This window comes from Pseudopodoces humilis, chromosome 1, assembly GCF_049639895.1.
Source record: "Pseudopodoces humilis isolate 2021_Gansu_Grassland_sample_001 chromosome 1, ASM4963989v1, whole genome shotgun sequence".
Lineage (NCBI taxonomy): Eukaryota > Metazoa > Chordata > Aves > Passeriformes > Paridae > Pseudopodoces > Pseudopodoces humilis.
Genome location: NC_142200.1, coordinates 145,812,830 through 145,825,591, shown reverse-complemented (window position 1 = coordinate 145,825,591; position 12,762 = coordinate 145,812,830). Strand labels below are relative to the sequence as shown.

At 43.7% G+C, this 12,762-nt stretch overlaps 1 protein-coding gene across 11 annotated transcripts in view; it reads right to left on the bottom strand.

Moving 5' to 3' along the window:
• Positions 1–12,762, bottom strand: part of KMT2C (lysine methyltransferase 2C) — a 191,737-nt gene that overhangs the window by 16,855 nt on the left and 162,120 nt on the right. For all 11 annotated transcript variants that reach the window (XM_088063566.1, XM_088063631.1, XM_088063673.1 and 8 more), the window contains 7 exons: positions 12,135–12,460; positions 9,527–11,346; positions 8,352–8,463; positions 7,321–7,399; positions 7,138–7,201; positions 4,866–5,098; positions 282–1,988 (listed from right to left, as the gene is read on the bottom strand). In XM_088063566.1, the coding sequence (XP_087919692.1) occupies positions 282–1,988; positions 4,866–5,098; positions 7,138–7,201; positions 7,321–7,399; positions 8,352–8,463; positions 9,527–11,346; positions 12,135–12,460 (4,341 nt within the window). The remainder of the gene's footprint in view (positions 1–281; positions 1,989–4,865; positions 5,099–7,137; positions 7,202–7,320; positions 7,400–8,351; positions 8,464–9,526; positions 11,347–12,134; positions 12,461–12,762) is intronic.

The window sequence follows — 12,762 nt, the reverse complement described above, 5'->3', positions numbered from 1 at the left end:
ATCAGGAAGTGGTATTTATTAAAGATGATTTTCTGAAGAAAAATACTTTTTTTTGCATTTTAGTGATTTCTGAATATGCTGACCTAAGAAGCCATACCAAAATTCATTCACATTTTTCAACACAGGTGGTTTACTTGTGGAGAAAAGAAAGGAAAGAGGCAAAAATTCCTTAAAGTTATTTCCTCCACCCTCGTACAGGTAGGTTTTGTTCCCACAGTGCCTACAGAAAGGCAGACTAGGCTGGACTGCTGCTGACTGCACTGTAACAAAATCAGGCTCACCATTCCTTCCGCTGGACTCTGCTTCTCTGCTAACTTTTTATCCCCAGAAGCTTCTTCTTCTGCTCGGCCACTGCTCTCCGGTTTCTGATTTAGAAGAGATGAGGATTTCTTGTTTTTTAGCAGGTGTTTCAACAATTCATTCCCTGACTCTCCTTTGGCTGCCAGAACACTGGGTGGCTGTGCAGGACTTAGAGCTGAAGAGGTGGGCTGTGAGGTGACCTTATCCTCCTCCACCTTAATACTGCTTGGATTTTCTGGTTTAGGCTCAGCTTGACCTGAGCATTGATCAGTTTCTGCCTTTTCCAGTTTAACTTCTTGGAGGCTGGTGGGTGTGTCCATTTTAGCCTTTTCAGCCTCTGCATTCCCCCTGGGCTGTTTCTGGGACATGCTGCTGCTGCTGCTGCTGCTGGGGAGCTTCCCCTCCAGCTCCGGGGAGCTGCGGCTCTCTCCTGTGTTGGATGCGGAGGGGCCCGTCAGCTCCATGGACTCCTGCTCATCCTGGTGCCGTGGCTCACTGGGGGTGTTCACTGTGGGGGTGGAGGTAGCATCAGAAATGGTTGGGGTTGATGGTGCGGTGATATCCGAGTGTGGAGTTGACGGGGCTTTTATGGACTCGGCATCGTCATCCTTTTTCTTTTTCCGTGTCCTTTTCTTTTTGCCTTTCTCTTCTGGGATTATGTCAGAATACAGCTGGATGAGAGACTGGCCTGCTACAGGGATGTTTGCAGCCTGGGGCACACCAGTGTCCGACCCACATGGGGCACCGCCCCCCAGCACTGGAGATGAAGGTACAGCAGAAGGGAACGGAGGCCTGACCTGGTTCTGTGTAAAGGAAGCCCCAGGGAGATTCCCATGAGTTTGTTTTACATTATGGAAATTGGGGGCTCCACCTGGAACAGCAGATGCATCAGGTCCAAAAGCTGCAGGTCCCACTGGCCTTCGCTCTGCGTTTTGCATAAAAGTGGAGGCAGGAGGGGAGGTGACAGCACCTTGCTGCAGGATTTGCCCCATCTGCTGCTGCTGCTGCTGCTGCTGTGGGGACGGCTGCAGGGGCCGAGGGGTTTGCAAGAAATCACAAGGCAGCTCAGAATTGAAGAAAGGTATCTGAGATAAAGATGTTTTGTTATTCAGTTCAGGCCCCATCATACTGTGCTGCTCCAGCTCCATCCTCTGCTGCAGAGCTCTCTGTCGATCCACCTCCTGCATCAGCTGGATGCGCTGCCGCTCCTGCTGCTCCCGTAAGCGCTCCTTCCGCTCCCGCTCCTGGAAACTTTCACTGAAAGGGTTGTTGTCCTCAAACTCCACCCTTGGGGGTGGCCCTGACTGTGCAGCTGCATTTGGGCCAGCCACAGGAGCGGGTGCACCAGGAGTAATTGGCAATGGTGTCATTGGAGGCTGCATCCTTGCTGGATTCATGGATATGTGACTCGCAGGGGTGCCTGCAGATTGCCATCCAGATAAATTTGGCATTCTGGTGGGGTTGGATTGCCCAGGGATCACCACTGCATGCTGCTGATGCTGGAGCTGCTGTGCCACCATGGGGAAGCTCTGCTGATTCATTGCTGGTGCTGTTCCACCTGGAACCATAGGAGGCTGGGCCTGAACCCCTGGCATTATGGAATGTGGGGCCATCCCACACTGCTGCTGCTGCTGCTTGATCCGGTATTCCTCAATCAGCTCTGCATGCTCCTTCTGCTGCTTCCGGATCTAGACATTGAAACAGTCATTATTCGCCTCTGCCACGAACTGGCTGTGCAAGAAGCATAAACCATGTAACTCACCATGTAATTCCAGGAGACAACCAACCTCAGGCCAAAACAGCACTTCTGGAGTGTTTTTAATGCCAAACAGCCATTATTTCATTATAATGGCATTCAAACAGTCCCCAGCCCAAAACGTCAGACAAAGCAGCAGCGCCTCAAAGCTCTAATTACACACCAAGACTGCACTGTGCTAGAGAATATACAAACCTAAATAAACCAGCACTGATCCTTGTCCTACAGATCTTATCATCCATGCACAGGATATACTTGAGAACAGACAGGAAAAGGGAAACAGTGAGATGGATGATGTTCACACATCAGCAACATTTAAAAAAGATCCAACTGGAAAGGAAAAGTTCGCAGGAAAACAGTGATGGATATTCCCATTTGTTCACAGGCAGGTTCTCAAACATCTCACGTCAGATGAAAATCGCAACTGCTGCTTGAAAATGTAAAATTTTAAAACCAGAATAAACTCAACATGGACACTACAAGTTATGCCTTGTAGTTTAGACAAACAGGAGAAGTCGAGGGAAGGACACAACACTGTCAACTGGACAAGCAAGAACCTTTCAGAAACACTGCAGAGACCCAACTAAACTAGTCTTTAAAAGAATAAAAGGATTTGCAATCCAGTGGTTGATGATACATATGTTATGAAAAATCTCTCACTTCTGTTCATTAGATTATGACTTCCACAGCTCACGTAGTGATAGAAAAACAATATTTCATATTGTGTGACAGCCCTCTCCTTTATCTGAAGCAAGGACTAAGACCAAAAGCTCAGGGTAACAGTGATGCCACAGGACACACTTCAGGCTGCAGGACAGATACACCCCAAAAGGTTATTTATACAATAATCCCAGGTCCAAGATGATTTATAAGCTCTGCCTTGGCACTGACACTGCTGGATAAACAGTGCAACTGCACAGAACCACTGACTGGATCCATCCGCACTGCACAGATTCAGTGCTCCAGGGCTTCTCTGTGGTCCTGGAGCACTAAACCCGTGCTGGCTCTGTGGGGCTGTACCATGAGGCACCCAAAGCACCACAACCTCCAGTGTCTGCAGGGGTGGATCAGCCTTGACTGCCCCTGGAATGAGCTGAAGTGTCCAAGGCCAGGGCTGAGCACAGCCAGAGGCCCTGAGCTGAGCTGGAGGTTTCAGCAGTGCAGGGAGAGCAGGGCAGAGCTGTGAGCACAGGCACGGTGCCACAGGGGCCATCTGGCAGTCTCTGCGTGGCTCCATGCCTGGCCAAGAACCCTGTCTCACATCAGCTCCTGGAGCACAGTCAGCTCTGGGTTCTCCGTGCCTGTGGCCAGGACCAGCCACTCACAGGGATCCAGGAGCTCTTTTCTCTCTGTACAGAGACTTTTCAAAAACTAACAGGAGCTTGATTGCAGAAAAATTACTTGATCTGATTTGAAAGAGTGGCAAATTGCTTCCAATAGAAGCTGGCTGAAACTATACTTTAAACCTCATTTAAGCTCCTATGAGGTACAGGAGAAAATGCTGCTTAGGATGTGGATGAATCAACCACTGGTCTAAATAAGTGGCTAAAGGGCACTGGATGGCTTCTGCCAGCAGTAGATTAAACTTAAATTTAGACATTACTAATAGGAGAACCTTAATTACGGGGCAGTAAATAGATCTGCCAGCAATGTCATGGTTAGCAGCTGTTATTTCAGTCTAACTCCACCATAAGATTAGACTGTCGTATGTATAATAAAGATTGGTTAAAGGGAAATTTTTTGGCGTTTATTCTATGTGATTCATTGTGGAAGGGAAAAAAATATGTAGAAATAATTTACCCACTCCATCCCTCTTCCTCGCAGTGGAAAGATGAGCCAACTAATAATATCCCATCCAAAAAATACTTTGTCTTGAAGTAACACAGGAGTGAGAACTTGAGGGTCAAATATCACTCAGGACTTCGTTCCAAGCTGTCTGCTGCCAAGTTTTTCCTTTATATTAGTAAAGAATTTTCATTTTCAGCAGGACTAGCTGATCCTGATAATCATGCCAGATATTTTATAAAAAATGTCTTGAGGAACACAGCACTAACTACTGGTGGGCAAAGCATATTAACAAAACTACCACAGGTTTCACCTCACTTACTATTATCACAGTTACAATATGTGAAATTCCAGCTGAATGTAAGGAAAGGAAAACAGCCCAGTGAAAGTGGTTACATGTAGAAACAGGGGCCCAGAGAGGCTGGGAAATCTCTTCTCCTGGAGACACACAGAACTTGACTGACAAGGTGCTGAGTAACCTGATTTAATCATGAAGCTACTTCTGCTTTGATCATGACTAAAAGATCTTCAGACATCCCTTTGACCTGTGTTATTCCCTGATACAAGAATGATGATCAGCATCTAGGAATGAGACAGACCATAAAACTGATCTAACACTAAAGATATAATAAAAAGAGATTTTCAAACTGTAAAAAAAGAAGATTGGGTTAGGAGGTTCGTTCAAGCCTGAAACAAAGCCCCGCATGCTAAAACTTATCTCTGAATGTTTCATTTTTGCTTTGCATGGTGCCAGGAACTCTGCTGCAAGTCATTTTGCCAAGGAATTCCCCTCTTCCTGAAGTACTAACCCAGTTTTTTGTCATAATGTTTGCCACAGAATATTCCTTTGCAACTCCGGTGTCACCTACACTCCAGAACATTGCTGTTACAGACACAGAACAGAATAGGGAGTGGCTCCTTTAGGTAGAGCTCCACTGTGTCTTTCAGAAGATTTAAATGAAAGAGTTACTACCACTGTGACAGCTCAGTGCCAAGGTGAAGAGTCTGGATTCCAGATGATTACCTGATCTAGCTGTTTTTGGACCATACTTTGCTGCTCAGTAACATGTTTCAGCTGTTCTGCATCTTCCTCTGGGAACTCCCGTCCCGCTTTCTTGGCTGTGCGCTGTTTGGCTGAGAGGGCCTTCTTGGATTTTCTGTGGGCTCCAATCTGCTCCTCCAGGTACTTTTGTTGCATTTGAAGAAGTTGTTGTGTATCCTGCAGCCATTCCTCATATTGCTTTCTTTGTGAATCATCTAGAAAGAAGGGAAATGAAGTGTGATATGATCTCATCCTGGAGATGAGCTCTCATCCTACTTTTTAAAGCTCAAGTTTAACCATCAGGTTTCCCCTCTTATTTTAAAAAACTGTAGGTCAAATTCAGCCAAATTTGACAGAGAATTTGGTATTTCAAGTAGTAGTATGTTCTTGGAGTGATTTGAGTAAATGAGACAGATATCCAAATTACTGCAGTTGTGAGATAAAACAGTTTTAACACAGTCCATTTCAGGAGGTATCAGCCAGAAGTTGAGGCACCAAACCTGCACTTGCCAGTGAAAAAATGTGGCTTTCAGAACTGCTACAGAACCCACTGATTCCCTGTCCTGCCACAGAAGAGGGGACATGGAAGATCTCTGGAAGTACTCAAGTACAAAGAGATTACGGAACAGGGACATAAACTTACAGCCTGATTAGTTCTGGTGCTTGCATAAAACTGTTGTACATGCAAAACTTATTTTTCTTACAACTTCTAAGAAAAATATTAAAATTATGAACACCAACAAATATTCATAAAGTGAAAGAAAGACACTGTCTTTGTAAAAATCACTTTGTCAGTGTCAGCCCTCAGCACAGGGTCCTCAGCCACAGTGCCATTTCCTGACCCCAAAATAAATGCCTCTCATTTAGGCTGTAACTGAGATGCTGCTCATCTTTCAAATGAGAAATGCTCGTCTGCCACAGGCAGTCCATTGCTCTCTGGTGTTTTTCTGGAGGCAAAACAACCATGTCTGATAACACTTGACCTGCACTAAGCACAGAAAGCAAGAGAGAGCAGTGGTGATGGTGTCATTTGTCTTCTGATCACATTTTCAGTGAGCTGGGACATGACAAATAAGTACAACTCTTCCTTGTGAAGATCCTTGTTTAACAGAGATACCACACAGCATCACAATTTCAAGATAATCACATCCTCCTTGTGCTCCAGACCCTGCCACCTTCAACTCCACAACTCACTGAGTCAGTGACAGCTTTGACTGAACAGCTCAACTAAACCTACTCAGGGTGAGCTACAGCCTCAAGGTGCTTTCGGGGAAAAATTCTGGAGAACTGATCCCAAAAACTGAGGGGACAGTTGAGTGGAAACACTGAGAGTAACATGAGAAACATGAAAGTACTGAAATTTTAACGAGTTCCAGGTAAGAGTAACTACTACTGAACTGAAAAACAGATTTACTCAAGTGCTCAGAACCCACCACCACCCAACCAGAGTGGGGCCATGCTGAGTGCCATGTGAAATCTCACCACAAATGATTAATACAGGTAATATCGCCAAAGCTCCCTACTGCATACTCTGTGCTGCTACTTCAGCTTCTGGAAAATGTGAAGTTTACTTCTGTTTCTTATTCACAAACACCAAGTCAAGTATTTATAGTGATAGAAACACTTTTTTACACACATGGTCTTCTTCTCCCAACATATGCTCAGTTTTAATTTCTGCTAATAAATCTTTCTCTTCACAGAGACTAGGATTCACAATTGATCCAGGGCAGCCAGAAATATGAAATGCAAAAAGCTAGTGCAGTGTATTTCTGCTTTCAACAACTGTGCTTCACAGCCAGGCTTGCCTAACCACTGCCTGGAAAGCTTTTTCTGGTATTTTTTCAAATGACAATGCTGCTGCACAAAACTTTCTGCTTCTGAAATAAAAAATTCCATCAACACACACAGCTGTTCTCACTGAGCTCAGAATATTGCAACAAAACCCAAGCCCAGGTTTCTGATACAGCAGTCTGCCAGTTAATAGATTACCACTCTCACACAAACCCAAATAATGTTCATTTTCTGTTTCCCTCTTTACTTCTGGTGTTCTGTTGATGGTATCTTCCAGAAAAAAAATGTTAGCAGCATTTAGTATACACCCCTTCAATACCTGGCATCATAATGGTGAAATTACTCTTTTAAAAGGATGATCTTTTTAAGAGATCCACTTATGGATAGTTCATTTTAGAGAAAACAGAACTGTAAAGTGAAAAAAACCAAAACCCATACAATAAATTATTAAATCTTTACTTACTGACAAAACCAGGACCAAAATTGGGAGGATTAGGTCTAGAAATCTGAGGTGTCAAACTTCCATCCTACAAATTTCAGTAAAACAGATAGACAAGGATATTAAATCATTATTCAATTAAAATACCCAAAACCTAGTTATCATTATTGGACAGTTTTGTTTCAAGCCCATATTAAATTGCATTACCTGAGTAATTGCCTGCTGCATGTGATTTTGGCCTTCACTGCTCTGAGCCCCTGGCACTGGCTGACCCATAAAGGGAAACCTATTGATAAGCAGAAAGAGAAACTGTAACCTTGCAAACTGGCATTTGAGGAAAGGGAGACAACTTTTTTATGTTCAACTCAAACAAAGCACCCTTAGGTTTTACAGACACTCTCTTTAACTTCTGTACCAAACCTTTTCAACATCTGGAGGATACAGACAGCATTCTGCCCTTGGTTGAAACTATTGCATTTTACATTTTTCAGAGAGATGATGTAAATATGACCTACTGTGCTAGAACAGTGAAAACACAAACACACACATCTGTATTTGTATTTTAAATATTTTATAATTTAAAGAAGAACAGTTGAATGTATTTAGGTTTCATAGTCACCATCACAGTCAACTGGAGCTGGGTAAACGTACACCTTGGTACGCCATTTATTATCATGGGGCACTGGACAGAAAAAACCCAGTTTGAAGTGCCACACAAAAAGAAGAGGCACAGATCCTCCCTGGCCCATGGACTGCCCACCTACCATAAGGACAGCAGCCTGCACAGTTCATGGCTCCTTTTTTTCCCAGAAGGGATTTAAGGAGAGGATGAAAATTCCACTACTTGGGCTAAACCTTACTTATACCTAGCATTAAATGATGCTGCAACATGAGGTTCCACTGTTACATGGCCACCCCCAGTATTCCAGCACAACCCGTGGAACATGTGTCATCACCCAATTAGCAACTAGGAAAACAAGAAGAATATCAACAGTGAAGCCATGCTGGTCATGTTGATCCATGACATTACAACTGGAACACAAGCCTGATGCATTTGAGTACCTTTTATAGCTCCTACTACCAGCCACACTGGCTTTATTCCTAGGAGATCATACTGTGTTAGCATGGAATGGGAACTACATGACAGAAACAATTTTTTTCAATTTCCTGCACAGTTTCCCTGAGTCATCCCCTTCTACATTCTGTAGTCCCAAAGAATGACAGCAAGTGCTGCCTACCTGTTCATGACCATTGGTGGCATCCCCATGTTACTCTGTGCCATGACTTTGTTGATCCCCTTAAGAGCCACCATTTTTGCTTTCATTATGGGATCCGTAATCGCATCAAAATCTGTAAGACAAAAACAGCAGCAGTGAATCACACAGCTGAACATTACAAATTATTAAATGGAAATTACTTGTTTATATTTAGTTTATGTGTAAATCTTCAGTAAAACATTAACTGCATTCCTAGCTCACATTAACTGTCTTCCCCACTGATATTCAAGGTTCATAAGCAGTTTCACGTATCCTGTAGGAGAAGTTAAGTCTATCAACAGCTGTCCTTGTTTTCAGCCTCAACAAACAAAAGCAGGTCAGTATAAGAGTCTGAGAAGGGCTCTAGACCAAATGTGGCCTATGACCCAACAGATTTAATAAATTCTATTTGTAGGTTTAAGACTCAGGACAAGAACTTGCTTCTGTTGTCTCAACTAGCAACTGGTAGACCATCACTAATGCACTACGAGAATGGCCTTGATGGTCACTGTAGTTACAACAATTCCCAAAATTTGATGTTTCATTATCAGTTAAATGATGGAGATGGACTTGATTTGAACACTCAAACTGCTACGTTGTATTAAACAAGCAAACACAGTTTTTCTTAAATGTTTTTTAGGACAAGTAGAATTATATGTGATATTACTGGGCCTTGCACAGACTGTGAGTTAGTAACAGCTTTTGATAATCCCTTTTCTTGTGACATAAAAAATACTGCAAAAAAATGACATAAAGCAACCATAAACATGGAATTTATAGATCAAATATCAGAAGGTCAGCTACTGCACTCGATCACTTAATTTTGTTTACAAAGGATGCATTTACCCCCCATCTCATGAGAACCTGAAGTATAAAGAGAGTATGTGACACAGCTGATGTCACAAACATTATCAGTAAAGCAGAGTTATCCTGATCCTGGGAATGACAACAGGAGTCTTGCCACAGGGTTCAAAATTCCACCTACATGCTCAATTTCCATACTCCCTTTGTACCTAAAAGGCAGGTTGATTTTTATTATGCCATCTTCAAGCTCTACATATTTACCTGCTTCTCACAGTGCTGTGGATTATTTAACTGTTTGTTGCTGTATTTTTGAAACAACAACTAAAACACAGACAAACAGGACACCCACATACCGATATTGGGGAAAAATGGCTCCGAACGCTGGCGAATCATGGCTTGCATCTGTCTCTGCTGCTGCTGCTCCTGTCTCTCCTGATCCAAGAGGTCCTGCAGAAGAAGTGGCTGTTCCTCTAGCAGAAGTGGCCTCTCTCTGTTTTGTTGCTGAGCTAATGGCTGAGGGAGCATCATCTGCTGGGGACCAGAGATGCCACTGGGACCAGGACGGTTTGGTACAGCCACAGTCTGATTAGATGTCTGCCCTGTCCCGAAGTTATGATTAGATGACTGACCCTGAATAAATCCTGGATTTGGTGATCCTTGAGAAAAATTATGGTTCATTCGTGGAACCATGGGCAGATTTGAATTTAAAGTGTTTTCCAAGATCTGTCCAGCAGGTGTCATGAGTGTTTGTGGAATACCTGATCCATGGTTCATTTGTGTGGGTGGCAGAGATTGAGATGGAGATCCCAGAGTTCTTCCTTCAGCATTGTCTGAGCTTTCACTAGACAGCAAACTTGAGAGGACTGGGGTGGACCCAGAAATACTGCAGGAACTTACTGCTCCTTGAATAGGCAGTGGAGCAGATCCCTGAGCATCTGGACTAGGCACAGTTGCATCTTGACTAGGAACAGTAGGAGTTTTGTCAGGGAATTCTGGGTTAGCAGGTTGCGCAGGAGCCTTTTCTCCATCCTTCAGCTCCACCTCAGCAGCCTGTTGAGTACTTGTGGATTCAGTATTTCCATCACCTTTTTCATTTTCATTCTTCTTCTCCTCTTGAGTGTTTGGGGAAAGTACTTCTGCTTTAATTTCATTTTCTGTAGCTGATTTCTTTGGTGGAGACTGGGTCCCAGAAGGGGCAATAGCTGTATCACCTTGCTCTTTCTGTTTGGGTTCTTCTGCCTTGCCCTGAATATCTAGTTTGTCATCAATGGGGACACTAAGGTCTAGTTCTTCATTGAACATTCCTTTTTTATCCCCCACATCAAGATCTGGGTCTGTGTATGCAATTAAATCAAATTCCCCAGATCTCAGAAGATCATCAAGGTGAGGATCATTGGTTTCCAAATTATCCAGAGTGTCCAGTTCATCTCCTTTCCCATCCTCTGTGTCCAGGTTCAGATTTTCCAAATCCTCATCATCTAAATCCTTGACTTCAACCCCATCAAGGTCTTTCACATCCAAATCTTTTACAGCAGGATCATCAGGATCAAGCTTTTCTTCTAGACCATCACTTGGCTGGTTAGGAATCTGCAAGTTTGCAGCTTCACCACTTGGTGCAGATGTAGACAAAGACGGTCCTGGGAATGCATCAGCAACTGGCTGACCCAGAGAACGCATCACAAGGGCAGGAGGGTTCTCAGGATTGATCTGATCCTGCTGGGACTGGGACATGTGCTCCAAACTCGCCGACATCTGCAACTGGTTTGGTATTCCTTGAGAATTGTGTCTCAGCGGTTCTGCCTGTCTTGGGCCTGGGAAATCCTGCCTGGGCAGGAACCCGGGGTGCCGCTGGTGCTGAGCTGCTGCATCCAGCACAGAGGCAGCAGCAGGATTGAAGGGCAGCCTTGGCCTCCCATCAGGAGCTCTGTGACGCAGCTCAATGAATGCCTGACCCAGGATGTTGTGCTGCTGGACTGGAATTCCCTGCGGGGGAAAGTGCTGCGAGATCCCAGGTGCGTTATTGATCTGTGGGTTGTTCACTGCCCGGGGCATATCAATAGACAGGGATCTCCTCAGCTGTGGGGGAACTCCAGGGCGCTGCATCGGCTGCTGAGGACCAAGGAAACGTTCCTGGCCCGAGGGTGGACCATGGCCACCTCCTGGAAACCCATATCTAAAATAAAGCATGAAAGGCCAAATCATCTTTTTTTCTCAGTCTCGCATGACTAAATAACTGTTCACCGAAATGCTTTACATGATGCATTCATCAAGATACATAAATAAATGTTTTGACTAATTATACTTACATTTAAATGAGCTTTATGACTACAATAAAATAATTGCTTTAATTATGTTTAACAAACAACCTGTTTTCAATTTCACTAATAAGAATGGATAGAAAACTCTGACAGTCAGAACTAACCTAATAATTAAAATACATGTTAATGCAATTCAGAGTAAAAAAAACTCTGTGTGTGGATTTAGAAATTACTGAAATAAATCCAGATACTGAAAAAATTAATTTCTTACAATGTATGTTGATACTGGTATTCATTTTACATTGTAGCATTCACTGTAAAAATGCCACAGACAGAAGTTGACATTTGATTACATATTCATTAGAAATTAATTTATTCATTAATATTCATTAGACATCAAAAATAAAGCCTGATCTTTTTCTTTAGAAATGCCCCAAAAGCCATGGACAACAAGCTGTTTCAGGTCACCTAAGTTTGACTAGTTCTGCAGTTTCTCCATTTATTTTTCTGAATTGCTCCCAACAAAACAGAGTAAAATACTTAGTGTAAAACATACATTCTAATGTTACAGGAAAACCCATTGCACATACGGAGTTCAGGAAGGTTACCAGCTCCTGTAGATGATTTTCCATCCTGTCCAAAAAGCCCCCTTTCTCTAACTACCCCCTATAATACCCTGAGTTTAAGAGATCCAAGAGTTTACCTCAGACCATGAGGTCTCATCCCCATGGTGCTTATGTCTCCTGGGAACTGGGGCCTGCTGAACTGCCCATCCCCAGGGAATGGCCCACGCTGGTCCTTCGGGTACATGGAGAACCTTGGCCCACCAGGAGGGACCACAGAGGACCTAATATTCCCAGGATAGGGAGGAGGAGGGCGGTTAAAGATTTGATTTATGTTGTCTTGCTGCCAGTGCTGAAGAGGGGCTGCATGGGGAGGAGCTGCTGCGTCCTGCAAGGCCTTTTCCTGGCGAACTGCATTCTTCTTCTGCTGCTGCTGCTGTAGAATAATCTCACGGAGCTTCTGGCGCTGTTTAAAAGAAAATAAATCGTTACGCTTGACACTGCAATTGACATCTTTTGAAGTGTTACACTCTGCTAGGTTAAGCCTTTTGAAGGAAAGAAATCCTTCAGTTGTTACAGGAAAATTAATTATGAACAACTACAATCACCTCAGAAATGAGAAGGGGGGCCATAAGTTGCACACGGTGCTGGTAACCCAACTTAATATCCAGACCTCTTGGTAAAGTGTATGGTGTGATCCCGCTCTACCAATTAACATGGAAGCAACTCTCCCTTTTTCTATTCCAATAATGCAGACCCTTTCACCAC